The following is a 15,015-nucleotide window of genomic DNA, read 5'->3' on the forward strand; positions in this document are numbered from 1 at the left end:
TTGTTTCAACGGGCATATTGTTCATGCAGCGGGGAAATCTGATCTCATGTGTAAATAAACACAGCCAATGTTTACATTGATCAAAATAAGAGCCATCCGAACGTTTATCGTGTACAATTAATCAGCAAATTGCATTTAAAGAAAATCAAATAAATTGAAATTATTTAGAATTTAAAAAAAATTCTAAATAAAATATAGAATTATAGAATAATTCAGGTTATTGATTTAAACGTCTAACGTGCGTTTTGAAATGTAAAATGTGTATCTTGATTGTCCCGCCTTTCACCTGATCACCCTTTCTTATTGGTCATACCAACTCTGCGGTAGTTCGAGCAGCACCAATCATAGGAGAGGGCGGGACTTATGCGCATACACGTGATGTTACGTTAAAAAAAAATGGCGTCGCACTTCAGCGGAGTACTGCAACTCACAGACCTGGATGATTTTATCACTCCATCTCAGGTTAAATAGATGTTTTATCTGTAACAATGAATTCAGCATATTATTAAAAGCAATTCCTTTATAACTGGTTGGTGTGTCAGAAACGAAGTTACGATTTATCGGTCATATAGTGGATCGTAACATAGAACGATAAAGCATCGAACCGTCACGTCACATGTTTCCGACATTACATTAAAGTTATTACTGAAACAAAGTTTTGTAAATGAAAAGTATTATGACAAAGTTTAGGCCGTGTTTCAAAACTTCAGGCGCCCTATATAGACAGATAGTAAAGGAGCTCGTGGTCACGCTTTCTACACAGTAAGGATATATCAGGGTTGAAGCTATTATCATTATTAATTCACATTTTATAGTCTTGACCACAGCACAGCTAGTGAACATTTCCATCCTCGTAAGTAGTTCATTTACATTTACAATACATGTCAATGTAGCTTGTAACACTGTTATAAGTTGTCACAATAAAGTCTGCCAGATTCATGACAACTAACATGTAACATACATATGGTTTGGAGACCATAAATGGTAATCCTTGACATTTGATCAAAAGAACAAAAGCTGTTTTTGGTTTAGATAAACTACAAGTTTTCCAAGATCCCAAGAGCAACGGCGGATATAGAAAGATTTTGGAATGTCAGAATTCACAAAATATCCAGTTTTCTTTTCAGGGATTTCACTCATGTTCGTTGTCTTTATTTTATCAGGAATGTGTAAAGCCTGTAAAAGTGGAAAAGAAACAGGGAAGATCTGTGGCCAAAGTCCAGATAGATGACGATGGCAGCTATTTTCAAGTCCATCAGGTGAGTGTTGTCGAGCAGCATTGCGTTTTCAATTTGTCTTTTTAGTTGTCATTGTTGATAATTTGAGGACATTGTTATGCATATGTGTGCTTTGAGAGACCGTAGATCAGATGTATGTTCTTCATCCAGGACGGCCAAAAGCAAAAGCTGGAGAAAGCTAAGATCACTCTTAATGACTGTCTTGCATGCAGCGGCTGTATCACATCCGCAGAAAGTGTCCTTATCACCCAACAAAGCCACGAGGAGCTGTATCGCGTGCTGAGTCATAATAAGGTGGGGCTTGATTTTATTAATTAAGAATTGAGTTAATGTTGATTTTCTTTTGCCCCACCAATAATAAAAGAAATTGGTTTGGTGGCAATTTTGTTTGTTGCGATTCTCATGGGAAATGCCACAACGACATGTTTGTCTCAGCAGCAGGTTAGCACCAGCGAGCAGAAGGTGCTGGTGGTGTCTGTGTCTCCGCAGTCAAGAGCCTCACTGGCCGCACACTACGGTCTCAGCAGCAGCGAGGTGGGACGCAGACTCACCAGCTTCCTGAAAAACTTGGGTGAGTAGGAACACACTGATTTGACATACTGTAGACCCCCAAAAGAAACTTTGGGTTTGATTCCCAAACATATCGATAGAATGCATCATAATCACGTTGAACAAAACCTTCTGCCGAACGCATTACCGTAAATGTAAAATACTGTTTTTTAATCTGCATTTTTCAGGTGTCCATCACGTCTTTGACACTGGCTTCAGCCGTTCTTTTAGTCTTTTAGAAAGCCAGAGAGAGTTTGTAGAGCGTTTCAGAAGAAAGGATGTAGACAAGAAGGCCCTACCCATGTTGGCGTCTGCATGTCCAGGTTGGCGTCTCAAAGCATTGTTTTAGAATGATGTGTGGAAGTATGTTTTCATTTTAACACCATTCTGGTTGAATGATCATTTTACTCTTTGTTCAGGTTGGATTTGCTATGCTGAGAAGACTCATGGTGAATTCATCCTCCCTTACATCAGCACGACCCGCTCGCCTCAGCAAATGATGGGATCTTTAGTCAAGAACTACTTCGCCACCCAAAAGGTACCTAAAACCAAAACGTATGTTCAGAGTTAAAAAAACTGTCTACATAGTGTCCCACAGTAGGCGCTGTTTTTATATTTGAACTTTTAATCTGCTTTTGTGTGGGATTCATTGGTTCTTTATAGGGGTGTGACCAGACACTTACCCCTCGAGACGATATTTTTTAACTTTTTAAAGGAAATCTTTTATTCATATAAGAGTCTTTTATAAACCTTAAAAACAAAAAAATACTCAAATTTAGGCATTTACATTTAGACATTTGGCAGACGCTTTAATCCAAAGCGACTTACATAGCATTATCCTATACATTTATACATAGGTATCTGCAATCCCTTGGGATCCAACCCACAACCTTACGAGCTACAGGAAAGCTATTATAAATATATGCATTATAAAATCATCTTGTACTTTACGAAACAAATTAAACTTCTATTTTAATGAATTACATTATGCTTACGATATGTAAACACTGCTAAATGTTTTGACACAAACTCAACTGACAGGCAGTTAATGAAAAGATGCTTTGTTTTCTTAACAGGCGCAGCTATTAGTAAAGAGCTGTGGTTATTTTATTTATATGTGTATTTTGCATAGGGCTCGTGTTTGTAGAGATGCGATCATATCACACCGTCAATCCTCCTTCCTCCACTGACTGAACCCTCACAGCCTTCAGAGAAACAGTTAAAACTACATAAACACATCATGTTTAATGCTAACATTGCACACATTTGAGAGACAGATGATCCATTTTTGAAGCGGTTTCCCTGTGAATGTATTTAAAATAACATAATATGAACTTGCAATTGCTATACTCTTCTTGTGGTGCAGTCCGTGGCTGTTTTGAACCGCAGTTATCTATAGTGCTAAATGCATTGTGGAGTAATGAAAACAGGTTGCACCACAACTAAATGTGCACTCACACAAATGCTCCCAAATATATTTTGAGGTCGCACAGGTTAAATTAGAGAGCATATGAGACTAAAAGGGTCGCAATTTCGAGCCCACACCCCAATTCTTTATATAGAAATGTCTACTTTACACTTCCCGCTGACTTTGGTTTTGGTTTTTCCAGTAATTAAAGTAAGGACTCGGCATACTACCCCCTTTCTGTTCCAGCATGGCAACACCTTTATGCAAGAATTGAGGGATTGACGTTTTTTTATTTATGTATTGTACTACCAACATGCCCATGTGGACATCTTCTTCTTTAACAGGATGTTGCACCAGAAAAGATCTATCACGTGACTGTCATGCCCTGCTATGATAAGAAGCTAGAGGCTTCCAGACCTGATTTCTATCTCGATGAGTACGAGACCAGAGAGGTGGATTGTGTCATCACTTCAGGTGTGTGAAGAGCAAAGCGTTAAATAAGTAATTCAATACAGCCACAAGAATGAGGCTCGGTATCTTTTCTGGTGTGTTTGGTTCTCAGGTGAGGTTCTGAAGATGCTGGAACAGGAAAATGTGTCTTTGAGAGACGTGGAGCCGGCCCCTTTAGACACAATGTGAGTTCTCATTTTTGAAGGGTCAAACCAGGTAGCCGCTTCAGAAGAAATTAAATCTTGGCATTTGGTGCATGTTGTCGTAGGTTCAGTAATGTATGCGGAGTGGAGTTGCTGGGTCACGCTGGAGGGGGATCTGGAGGTTATCTGCACCACGTCTTCAATTATGCAGCAAAACAGGTCTATGGGGTTGAACTAGAAGAGCTCACATACAAGACTATGAAGTAAGCACATGAACTGTACATGCATTTATGTGCTTGTCAGATGCACTATATGGACAACAGTTTTGGGACGTCCCTTTAATAAACATGCATATCTATTACAGTAATTCCAGTCAAAAGGAAATATGAATACTATTCCATACAATACCATATTACGTTTTGTTTCATTCTTTCTATTTGTAATAGAAACAAAGACTTCCAGGAGGTGACTTTGGAGAAGGAGGGTGAAGTGTTGCTGCGGTTCGCCGCTGTCTACGGCTTTAGGAACATTCAGAACCTAGTGCAGAAACTGAAGAGAGGAAAGTCACCCTACCACTTTGTAGAAGTAATGGCATGTCCATCAGGTAATACTGAATGCAACCCTCCAGTGTTTCAACACTGTGTTTTTTAACTCTTTCGTGGCATGAGTATTTTCATTATTATTCTTTAATTGTATCAATAATACATCTTAAATTATCTGTATTATATATGAGTAGGATAAATCATGTTAAGTCATGCAGATAGTCTGCTTCCAATAGTTACCAAACAGGGTCAAAGTTCAACACAAAAGTTCAAACCTTGAGTTCCTCACATTAAAACATTGACACAGTTGGCCTAAATTCTTCGAATAGTTTTGTATAATGTTCAGATAGCGGTTCAGTGCCACGTGTATATTTTCTGATAAGCTATGAGGTCTCTTGTGTAATCTAAAGGGTGTTTGAACGGAGGAGGGCAGCTCAAACCTTCAGCAGATCAGACTGGTAAGGAGCTGCTTCAGCAGGTGGAGGAGATATATCGCATAGAGAAAACCTCGGTCCCCGAGGAGGACACACGGGTGGCTGAACTTTTCCACGGCTGGTTAGACCGTGTGGGAGAGGAGAAAGCCAGGCAACTGCTCCACACGCAGTATCACGCCGTGGAAAAGAACACCAACAGTCTTATTATAAAGTGGTGAGGAGCCGAGATCTCACGAGATGCTGATTAACCGCTTGTGTTGTTTGTTTGCTTGCCTTCTGTTTCTGTGTATAAAGTCAATATTTAACACTACAGGCAGACAATCATTCATTCATCATTAGCAGATGTGTTTAGATTTTGTCCAGGCACTTGAACAAGTAACTTACTATTACACGCAACTGTCCATTTAAGATTTTTTTTTGCTACGTGTCATTTCGTCTTTTTATGTAGGCTGAATTATCTGAAAATTGTCATGGTCTATATGACTTGTGTGCACTGAAATCATATCACATTAAATACTCAGTATATTTATTTAAGAGTGTATTTTGATTTAGAATAAAACACACTGCTTTTATATCATTATTTAATCTATATATTTATTAAATAAACTACAATTTTATATTTTTTATCTATTTGTGGGTTTTATTATCCCGTTTTCATTATATAGAGCCATGAATGCAGGGCTTTTTAGGGAATAAAGATATTGGTTTATTTAAATTGGTCCTATTAGTGTTAATGTACAAATTACTGATAATGTTTCTCATTTAAAATAACTTCAACTGTGTTTACAACTGCAATTAAAGTACTTTAAAAGCATACACATCAGCCAACGTAAAATAAATAAAATAATCCATAACAGCGAATACATTTATATTAAGACTTTTATTTAGCTAGAACACATTACTATTCATCTTTCTCTCATTTGATGATGCAAAGTGCAAGATTAGCTGAAACTTGAAACAAAGCAAGACAAAAAGCTGCAGTGTTCAACAAGGTCTACATTCAAAATCCACCAGACATCAAAATAAATGCAATTCAATCATTGCAAATTTGTGAAGCATATGAAAATACATATATAATATCATTTGGTTGGAACATCTCGCATTAACAATTGTTCTTAAGACCCCAAATCATCTTAAACATATTTTTTGATTTACAAAATAAAACATTGCACAACTATTTTGAAATAAAATTTTGATATAACAATGTATCAAGGGTTCAAACGTGGTATCAACTATCCAGAAAGGCTGAACACGTCCAAAACAGAACTTAAAACTCATACTTAAATAAAGATTAGCCTATAACACAGATCTAGTGCATGTTCATATTTACTTCTGAATTGTTATAGTGATATTTGCAGTGATAAAAACATTCTGAGCAAAACACATTGTTAGATGTATTGATTACAAAATAGATACATGGTAAACAATCCTGTGTGGTTATCGCTTATTGCAGACCATATGTTGACTTGAAACATGTATTGTTAGGCTCATGTATTGTGCTTTTGCTGTAAATGGAGGGCATGTAATGCAACCGTCTGTGGCTGGTCTCATCATAAAACTCTGTTGTAGTGAAATGAAGAGCAGAGACGAGCGTTGTGAAAGATGACGGACTCAATTCTTTGGAACCCTAAAGGCGTCCTTCTCTTTACGGATACTTTTCATGGCTTCAATTGGATCGGTGGTCCCAGCATGCTCTTGTACTGACCTTTCTCTGCAAATAAGTTCAGATAAAATTGTAATGAATTTCCCTGTTGGGTTTTTGTCTGTATTGACTTCCATGCGTCTGTTGTAAGTTCACCCAAATATAGAAATTGTGCCTTTTTAACGCTCAAAAAGAAGATATTTTGAGAAATGTCTCTGTGGTTTTATGTCCATACAATGGAAGTCAATGGGGACCAGAGTTGTTTGGTTACCAACGTTGTGCAAAATATATTTGTGTGCTTCGGAAGAAATGTATACAGGTTTGAAATGTAATTTTTGGGTGAACTATCACAAAGTATTCAATGCATTTTTAAATCAATCCATTGAAGTGAAGTTGGGATTGAAAGCACACATACCTCACTCTCATGAATGGGTTATATGTGAATTCATCTGCCATAGTGGAAGGAATCGTTGGCTCTCCATTGTCATATTTCTCCTAATGGTAAAAATAAAAATGCCATTTGTTAAAAAACATTTGTAACTAAATCAAATCGGGCTCAAAGATGCGTTTTTTATACCTTAGCCCAAGCTAGTTTCGTTCTGACGGCTTCGTTATTTGGCTCAACATGCCGTGCAAATTTCAGATTGTTGATGGTGTACTCGTGACCACAGTACACACGCTGAAACAATACGAAAATGTGGGCGTTTAGAAGATCTTTTATGCAGATGTACTGCGAGTTGAAAAACAGTTTAAGTATAAATGAGATCAATACCGTCTCTGGTGGAAGACGACCCAAAACCTCTATCAGGGCTTTGTACATCTCATCGGCAGTTCCTTCAAAGAACTTGCCACATCCAGCGACAAACAGAGTGTCGCCTGCACACGGGACAAGAAAAGAAATGCTTGTTTATAAAAGTTCATTCGCCTTTATATGTCAGCCTGTGTCTGTTTCTATGCCTTACCGGTGAATACAGCCGGTGGTTCAGTACTGTTTTCTTTTGTTACGAAGTAGCAGATGTGACCACTGGTGTGACATGGAGTAAACAAACACTTTACCTTCAAAGAGCCCACCTGAGATGATTATTATAAAACAAATATGACTAGATGATCTTAAACATGCATAAAGGTCATATTAACATAAAACCCCAAACAACTGTAATGATAACAGTGATGCATTAGTAAACCACTTTGACCTACTACAGCAGGTTCTTACTTTGAAAGTGTTGTAGTGTGTAACTTTCTGAGTCAACGCCCCCACTCGGTCATCTCCCCCGTACACCGTCAGCCCTGGCATCAACTTCAACATTTTCTCATTACCTCCAGCGTGATCCCTGAAAGTGGTCGGAAACATCCATATCACAAAGCATCCTTATTAGTGCATGAGAGATACATAAACAACTTTAAGTTATACTCACCAGTGATGATGCGTGGTTAGGACTGCTCTGAGCTTCACGCCATGCTTCTTGACCGCTTCCACAACCTGAGATGAATGACATTTTGTTGCAGTGTGCGTGATGTAAATGGGGGGGGGGGGGGTTAACAGCGAGGCAGACTTACTTTCTGAGGTTCGACTGGATCAACGATGGCAGCTTCCTTCGTGTCCTCGTCGATCAGAAGGTACATGTAGTTGTCAGTGAGGGCGGGCAGGAGTTCCACCTTCATGTCTGACTGTTCCACGAGAGACGACTTCCTATGAGCGGAGCGAAACAAGCCTGTAGGAACTGAAGTTTCAGGCGATACATTATAGCACACTTACATACCACAGTCATTATGGTCATTACAATAACAACGGCCTGGTTTCTATCAGGTCAAAGCGGATGATTTTGGTCATTTGATGGTCCACGCTGACATCTTGTCTATGCTGTAGGGGGCCTGGTTAAAGGAACAGATCACCCAAAAAGGAAAATCCTTTCAGTTGATATATTATTCAATTATATTTGAAGTTTACCAACATATATGAACTAACTGTTTACACGTGTACATAAAGTGAAATATGTTTTAATAAAAAACAAACTTCTGAAGAAAGAAAGTCAAACATCTGGAATGGCAGAACAGTGAGTCGATTGTAATAAAAAAATCATTTTGGGGTAAAATATTCATTTTCCAAAACTGACTGACCTTGTTTTTAGGTATCAACTAGCACCCAGTTTAGAAATAATAACATCGACATAATAAAATAAGAAGTAACATCATCATTTTATAATAACCCTGCGCGATGGCGCCCTCTATTGAATGTTGTTCGATAATATCGTTGAAGTCAATACTGTATTGATTAAAGCAAACTCTCAGTTTCGGTCGGACACATAAAAAGTGTCTAAAAACGGAGATCTGGCGTCATAATAACATCGCAACCTTGCATCGAGAATCCTTGATGTGCGTGTTATATCATATACGTCGATCAGTCTGCGCAGCGCTGCGTAAAGTCGAACACACGCCAATGTCAATCGCACCACCCAGCGCAAACAGCGGAGAACTCTACCGATTTTACGTCATTTCCAACGCATCTTCGTCTAAATGAATTACACACGTCTAATATATCGTGCCACATGACGTTATGTCAACATCAGGTCGCAAGAACTAGTGCGTACGCTGCTGGTTATGGAACGACTTTAAATACACCACACGTTGAACGACAGCGCTGCTTGGTAGCTGCATTTCGATAAATAAGGTTTTCCGCCCGTGCGCGAATAAAGAGTTGTATGTTAACATACCGAATTTATGAGAGACGGCACCGACGACACCGAGAGTGCACGCACTCGCCACCAGTGACCTAAACCACATATCAAGACACTGTAGCTGTATGATATATTACAGCAACATAGGGAGGAAGTAGAAAGTGTGGTTTAAAGTGCAAATCGGCCTACTTTTAACTTTGACCCCACGCTCGACCAATCCAATACGGGGGAGTGTCGCGTGTCAAAGCTCCACGCAGGTGCGTTCGGGTTTCTGTTTTAAATCCTACTACGGTGACGAACCACTGTTAGTGTTTATAACTCAAGGCTCTATTTCAACTGGATTTCAATGGCTAAGGTTTTAAGAAATTCTTACTTGGTCTGTAAAGGGCGTTTTATTATTTTTATATTAACAACAAAATACCAAATTACGTATATTTAGAGGACAATATATTTAGAAATGTATTTTCTATTCGAAGTGGCGATTATCTCTATTAACTGCATCTACTCATCTATTGCACTGTAATTTCCATAACTGCATTAACTAATCTACTGCACTGTAACTCTATTAACTGCATCTACTCATCTATTGCACTGTAACTTCCATAACTGCACTAATCTACTGCACTGTGACTCTATTAACTGCATCTACTCATCTATTGCACTGTAACTTCCATAACTGCACTAATCTACTGCACTGTAACTCTATTAACTGCATCTACTCATCTATTGCACTGAAACTTCCATAACTGCACTAATCTACTGCACTGTGACTCTATTAACTGCATCTACTCATCTATTGCACTGTAACTTCCATAACTGCACTAATCTACTGCACTGTAACCTCAATAACTGCATCTACTCATCTATTGCACTGTAACTTCCATAACTGCACTAATCTACTGCACTGTGACTCTATTAACTGCATCTACTCATCTATTGCACTGTAACTTCCATAACTGCACTAATCTACTGCACTGTAACTCTATTAACTGCATCTACTCATCTATTGCACTGTAACTTCCATAACTGCACTAATCTACTGCACTGTAACTCTATTAACTGCATCTACTCATCTATTGCACTGTAACTTCCATAACTGCACTAATCTACTGCACTGTGACTCTATTAACTGCATCTACTCATCTATTGCACTGTAACTTCCATAACTGCACTAATCTACTGCACTGTAACCTCAATAACTGCATCTACTCATCTATTGCACTGTAACTTCCATAACTGCACTAATCTACTGCACTGTGACTCTATTAACTGCATCTACTCATCTATTGCACTGTAACTTCCATAACTGCACTAATCTACTGCACTGTAACTCTATTAACTGCATCTACTCATCTATGGCACTGTAACTTCCATAACTGCATTAACTAATCTACTGCACTGTAACTCTATTAACTGCATCTACTCATCTATTGCACTGTAACTTCAACAACTGCACTAATCTACTGCACTGTGACTCTATTAACTGCATCTACTCATCTATTGCACTGTAACTTCCATAACTGCATTAACTAATCTACTGCACTGTAACTCTATTAACTGCATCTACTCATCTATTGCACTGTAACTTCAACAACTGCACTAATCTACTGCACTGTGACTCTATTAACTGCATCTACTCATCTATTGCACTGTAACTTCCATAACTGCATTAACTAATCTACTGCACTGTAACTCTATTAACTGCATCTACTCATCTATTGCACTGTAACTTCAACAACTGCACTAATCTACTGCACTGTGACTCTATTAACTGCATCTACTCATCTATTGCACTGTAACTTCCATAACTGCATTAACTAATCTACTGCACTGTAACTCTATTAACTGCATCTACTCATCTATTGCACTGTAACTTCCATAACTGCATTAACTAATCTACTGCACTGTAACTCTATTAACTGCATCTACTCATCTATGGCACTGTAACTTCCATAACTGCATTAACTAATCTACTGCACTGTAACTCTATTAACTGCATCTACTCATCTATTGCACTGTAACTTCCATAACTGCACTAATCTACTGCACTGTAACTCTATTAACTGCATCTACTCATCTATTGCACTGTAACTTCCATAACTGCATTAATTTATCTACTGCACTGTAACTCTATTAACTGCATCTACTCATCTATTGCACTGTAACTTCAACAACTGCATTAACTCACCTATTGCATTGCAACTTAAGTCATTTGCACTATTGTTTATTATCTGTAGCCACCTGTACATTAATGTTCATAGTATATAGCCACCTGTATATATTGTTCATTTTACATACCTACTGTCACATTTTCATAGAACATACTTAAAATATACTGTAAAATAATTTCATAGTCCATGCCCACTGTATAATATTTTCCTAATATTGTATTCTGTATTTATTCACTGTATATCCTTCACTTGCGAATTGCACTTCTGGTTAGACCTAAACTACATTTCGTTACACTGTACTTGTGTGTAATGACAATAAAGTTGAATCTAATCTAATCTATGTTGGATATAAAAAATAATGAAAACGGGATGTATTCTATTAATTCACATCTCATGGCTTCGCCTTGGATCACCGCGACGGAACGTCAGCACGACGTCAATTATATTCAAGAAACGAGCTGACGGCATTGGAGGAGAAAAACGTGCTTATTAATATTCATGAGGTGAGCCTTCGCAGTAGTAGGATTCTGAGTTTCTTTTTCAGGTATCGAAATGAAATATTTAATCGTCTAGTCGAAACCGTTTACACGCGTAAAAAATTTAGTTTAGTTCGTTTAGATCTTTTACTTTGTTTCCCCTTACCGTATGAAGTTATTGATGCGGGATTTGTTTAGATTCTGACCGCCTTCCGTTGTTCCGCGATCAAAGGTCATTTTCACTTCCGGCTGCGGGTCTTCCTGGCCTCGGGCTTCAACATGAGCGCAAGGAATATCGCTCGTTTTTGGGAATGGGGAAGGAAGATTATCTGCGTCGGAAGAAACTACGCAGACCATGCCATCGAGCTCAAAAATGCCATTCCCACGGAACCTGTGCTTTTCCTGAAACCCCCATCTGCTTATATTAGGGAAGGGAATCCTATTCTGGTTCCCTTTTACTCCAGCAACCTCCATCATGAAGTTGAGCTGGGGGTGGTCATTGGTAAAGGGGGCACTGCTATACCACAGTCTTCAGCCATGGACCATGTGGCAGGATATGTCTTGTGCTTGGACATGACAGCCCGGGACATTCAGGAGGAATGTAAGTCAAAAGGTCTTCCATGGACCCTGGCTAAAGCGTTCAACACCTCATGTCCCATTAGCGAGTTCATTCCAAAGGAGAAGATCCCAAACCCCGAGAGTGTCAATCTGTGGTTGAAGGTGAACGATAACATGAGACAGAATGGAAGCACATCTCAGATGATCTTTTCAATCCCGTTTCTTATAAACTACATCAGTCAGATTATATCACTGGAAGAAGGTGATCTTATTCTCACCGGTACCCCTAAAGGAGTGTCCAGTGTTCAGGAACAAGATGAACTGCAAGCAGGGATTGATGACATCGTCACCATGACATTCAAAGTTGATAGAAAAAGTTGATTATTTTAATATTAAAATTTTTAAGAATGGTTTTTGCACCGAAAAGGGAATTACAAAGAAGAAATGTTTTTAAATAACTCAAATCTTTTAAACGGAAACAATGTATCTAATATATGAATGATCATATAAATTAAAGAGTTGATCTCGCATTTTATGCTTACGCAATCTTATCTGTCTGAGTATTTGCTTTCCAACAGTCCATTATCAGATTATGCAATTCTGCATTTGACATCTGAGCGTATTCTTAAATGTCCTTTTCAAATTAACAATATGAATAATGACACGATTCATTTATTTTGAATTATAAACATTTTAGAAAAAAAAGTTAATTATGAGTATTAATTTTTTTTGGATTATCCCACTAGAAGTAAATCAACAGTTTCTCTAACATGCACTACTTTGCATATCTTTTGGTTGTTTTTATATTCGGACTGATTAATGTTGTTAATATGCTATTAAAGCGATAGTTAACCTCAAAATTAAAATGCTGTCATTTACTCACCCTCATGTAATTTCATCCCTGTATAAATTACATGTTCTGATAAACACAGAACAATATTTGGAAGTATGTTAGTAATTTTCAGTTCCGGAACATCATTGACAACCATAGTAGGAATAACTAAATGCAATTCAAAGGTGCCTGAACAGTTTTTTCCTAAATTATTTAAATGTCTCATTTTGTGTTCAATAAAACAAACAAGATTTTTTTCCTGCTGTGGTAGTGGATTATGTCCCAGAACTGAAAATTGCTGACAATCTTCCAAAGATGTTCTCTGTGTTCATTGGAACAAAGAAATGTATAAAGGTTTGGAACTATCTGAGGGTAAACGATGACAACATTTTCATTTTTGGGTGGTGTATCCCTTTAACATCCAAGTGAATATAAAAACACATTTTAATAGCTCAAGAAAGAGTGTTTTTTATGGTAATTGTTTAAAGTACCAATCACACAATCCAACATTAATCTTTAAGGATGTCAGACTTTGAACAACTCCTGGAACTCCATCAATATGTAACAGAATAACTCATCAGTTTACAAACAAGTCAAGCTTGAATGATTGAAGTCTAAGTTGAGAGAGAACATAGTAAAGCAGAAACCGCTTTCAGGAATGAATCTTCGCCTTTGTTGTACATGTCCAAAAATACATTAAATTGGCAAAAGCATAAAGTCTGAATGATCTCTGCAAATACACAGTTTTCTCTTCTGAGGCACAAAGGACACTTTAAAGGTTTTCTATTAATCTATAACAGGCTGAAAGCAAGATAAAAATACCTTGCGCAATATTTTCCAATAATTTTTGTGAATTGTCCGATTAGTGGGAGAAAGCGCATCCATGTTTTCCACGAGGCTGTTTGCACATCGTCACACTGAACATCCCTCTGTGGGCTTTTGATCAGAGCGTTTCATTCACCATCCACATGGTAAACACATCAGAGCTTCTCCGTGTGTTCTTACGTCCTCATGCTTTCTTCCGATATCTTGCTCTACTGTTGATCATTCTTAACTGAAATAAAATGGGGTAGGAAATGAGTACATAAAGAATACATTAAGAAAATACCAAATCCCATTTTGAACGTACAAATTTCATCTGTATCCATTTCGGAGACACTTACCTTTAGGAATGAACTTCATAGAGCTGCTGAATATTCAAAAGCGTGAGAGACCGCGTTTGGGTCCATCATTTACAAACTCGTGACCAAGACCATTACCACATTTAACCTGTAAAAGATGACAAAGAGTTCAAATTCACAACAGTTGCTCAAGTTACATCATAGTGTTGCCAAAGCTCAGAACAAAACACATGCAATTGAACTTCCAGTTTTGTACCTTATAAGCGCCCCGTCTCTCCTCGTGTTTGGACACACTGTTCTCATGGATAGTTTCTGTGAAGGCTGGCCATGGTGATGAATGCTCATATTTAGACTTGCTGGAAAACAGCTCGTATCCGCATTCTGCACAAACATATATGCCTACAGGAAAACAATTCCAGTTATAAACATCATATTGTAATGTATGTAATGGTTTCCCTGGTCAACCAGTTTGACCAGCTGTAAACCAGCATAACCAGGTTCATGCTTCAAACGACTTGTTTACGATAGTAGCCTACGTCGGTGTCAGCTTACCAGTTTCGAAATTATCCTTAAAAATCTCCCCTCCAGAGAATGAACAGAACGACATGGCAACAAGACTAAAAAGCGACACGAACTTCGGTATCAGCACGTGTTTTATAAAGTTTGGATTCAAGTTCAATGGCAGATCGCGTCCAGAGCACGTGATCGCGCAAATGTGCCCCGAACTAGAATCACACGAGGGCAGCAGAGATCCGCATTGGCTTATCCCCTGAAAA

General features: G+C 38.1%; 4 protein-coding genes across 9 annotated transcripts; 2 read left to right on the plus strand and 2 right to left on the minus strand.

The window, feature by feature from the left end:
• Positions 1-284: 284 nt before the first annotated feature.
• narfl (nuclear prelamin A recognition factor-like) lies at positions 285-5,387 on the plus strand. Of its 2 annotated transcripts, none has more exons than XM_079455860.1 (11): positions 285-462; positions 1,164-1,259; positions 1,389-1,532; positions 1,677-1,809; positions 1,976-2,110; positions 2,207-2,325; positions 3,540-3,669; positions 3,758-3,830; positions 3,914-4,051; positions 4,235-4,392; positions 4,741-5,387. In XM_079455860.1, exons 1-11 carry the CDS (start codon positions 397-399, stop codon positions 4,980-4,982), a joined length of 1,434 nt encoding a protein of 477 aa, XP_079311986.1. In that variant the 5' UTR covers positions 285-396; the 3' UTR covers positions 4,983-5,387. The 2 variants fall into 2 exon arrangements, with proteins under 2 accessions (XP_079311986.1, XP_079311985.1); XM_079455859.1 differs by having other exon boundaries at positions 370-462; positions 1,674-1,809; positions 4,741-5,363.
• Positions 5,388-5,625: 238 nt separating this feature from the next.
• On the minus strand, positions 5,626-12,205 carry hagh (hydroxyacylglutathione hydrolase). 5 transcript variants are annotated; one of them, XM_079457588.1, is made up of 10 exons: positions 9,118-9,225; positions 8,188-8,278; positions 7,964-8,096; positions 7,822-7,886; positions 7,620-7,737; positions 7,369-7,477; positions 7,179-7,282; positions 6,984-7,085; positions 6,822-6,901; positions 5,626-6,475 (listed from the first exon to the last, which is right to left on the minus strand). In XM_079457588.1, exons 1-10 carry the CDS (start codon positions 9,185-9,187, stop codon positions 6,376-6,378), a joined length of 972 nt encoding a protein of 323 aa, XP_079313714.1. In that variant the 5' UTR covers positions 9,188-9,225; the 3' UTR covers positions 5,626-6,375. The 5 variants fall into 5 exon arrangements, with proteins under 5 accessions (XP_079313714.1, XP_079313718.1, XP_079313716.1 ...); XM_079457592.1 differs by having other exon boundaries at positions 8,167-8,278; positions 9,118-9,198; XM_079457590.1 differs by lacking the exons at positions 8,188-8,278; positions 9,118-9,225 and adding an exon at positions 11,895-12,205 and having other exon boundaries at positions 7,964-8,127.
• fahd1 (fumarylacetoacetate hydrolase domain containing 1) lies at positions 12,008-12,878 on the plus strand (the record flags this gene model as incomplete). The annotated part of the gene is made up of 1 exon (XM_079457593.1): positions 12,008-12,878. One exon carries the CDS (start codon positions 12,008-12,010, stop codon positions 12,665-12,667), a length of 660 nt encoding a protein of 219 aa, XP_079313719.1. The 3' UTR covers positions 12,668-12,878.
• Positions 12,871-14,997, minus strand: msrb1a (methionine sulfoxide reductase B1a). The gene is made up of 4 exons (XM_079457594.1): positions 14,792-14,997; positions 14,496-14,638; positions 14,282-14,387; positions 12,871-14,172 (listed from the first exon to the last, which is right to left on the minus strand). The coding sequence occupies exons 1-4, from the start codon at positions 14,844-14,846 to the stop codon at positions 14,153-14,155; spliced, it is 324 nt and encodes a 107-aa protein (XP_079313720.1). The 5' UTR covers positions 14,847-14,997; the 3' UTR covers positions 12,871-14,152.
• Between the last annotated feature and the right edge of the window lie 18 nt (positions 14,998-15,015).

Source organism: Barbatula barbatula (assembly GCF_947034865.1).
Source record: "Barbatula barbatula genome assembly, chromosome: 5".
In the NCBI taxonomy this organism is placed as follows: Eukaryota; Metazoa; Chordata; class Actinopteri; order Cypriniformes; family Nemacheilidae; genus Barbatula; species Barbatula barbatula.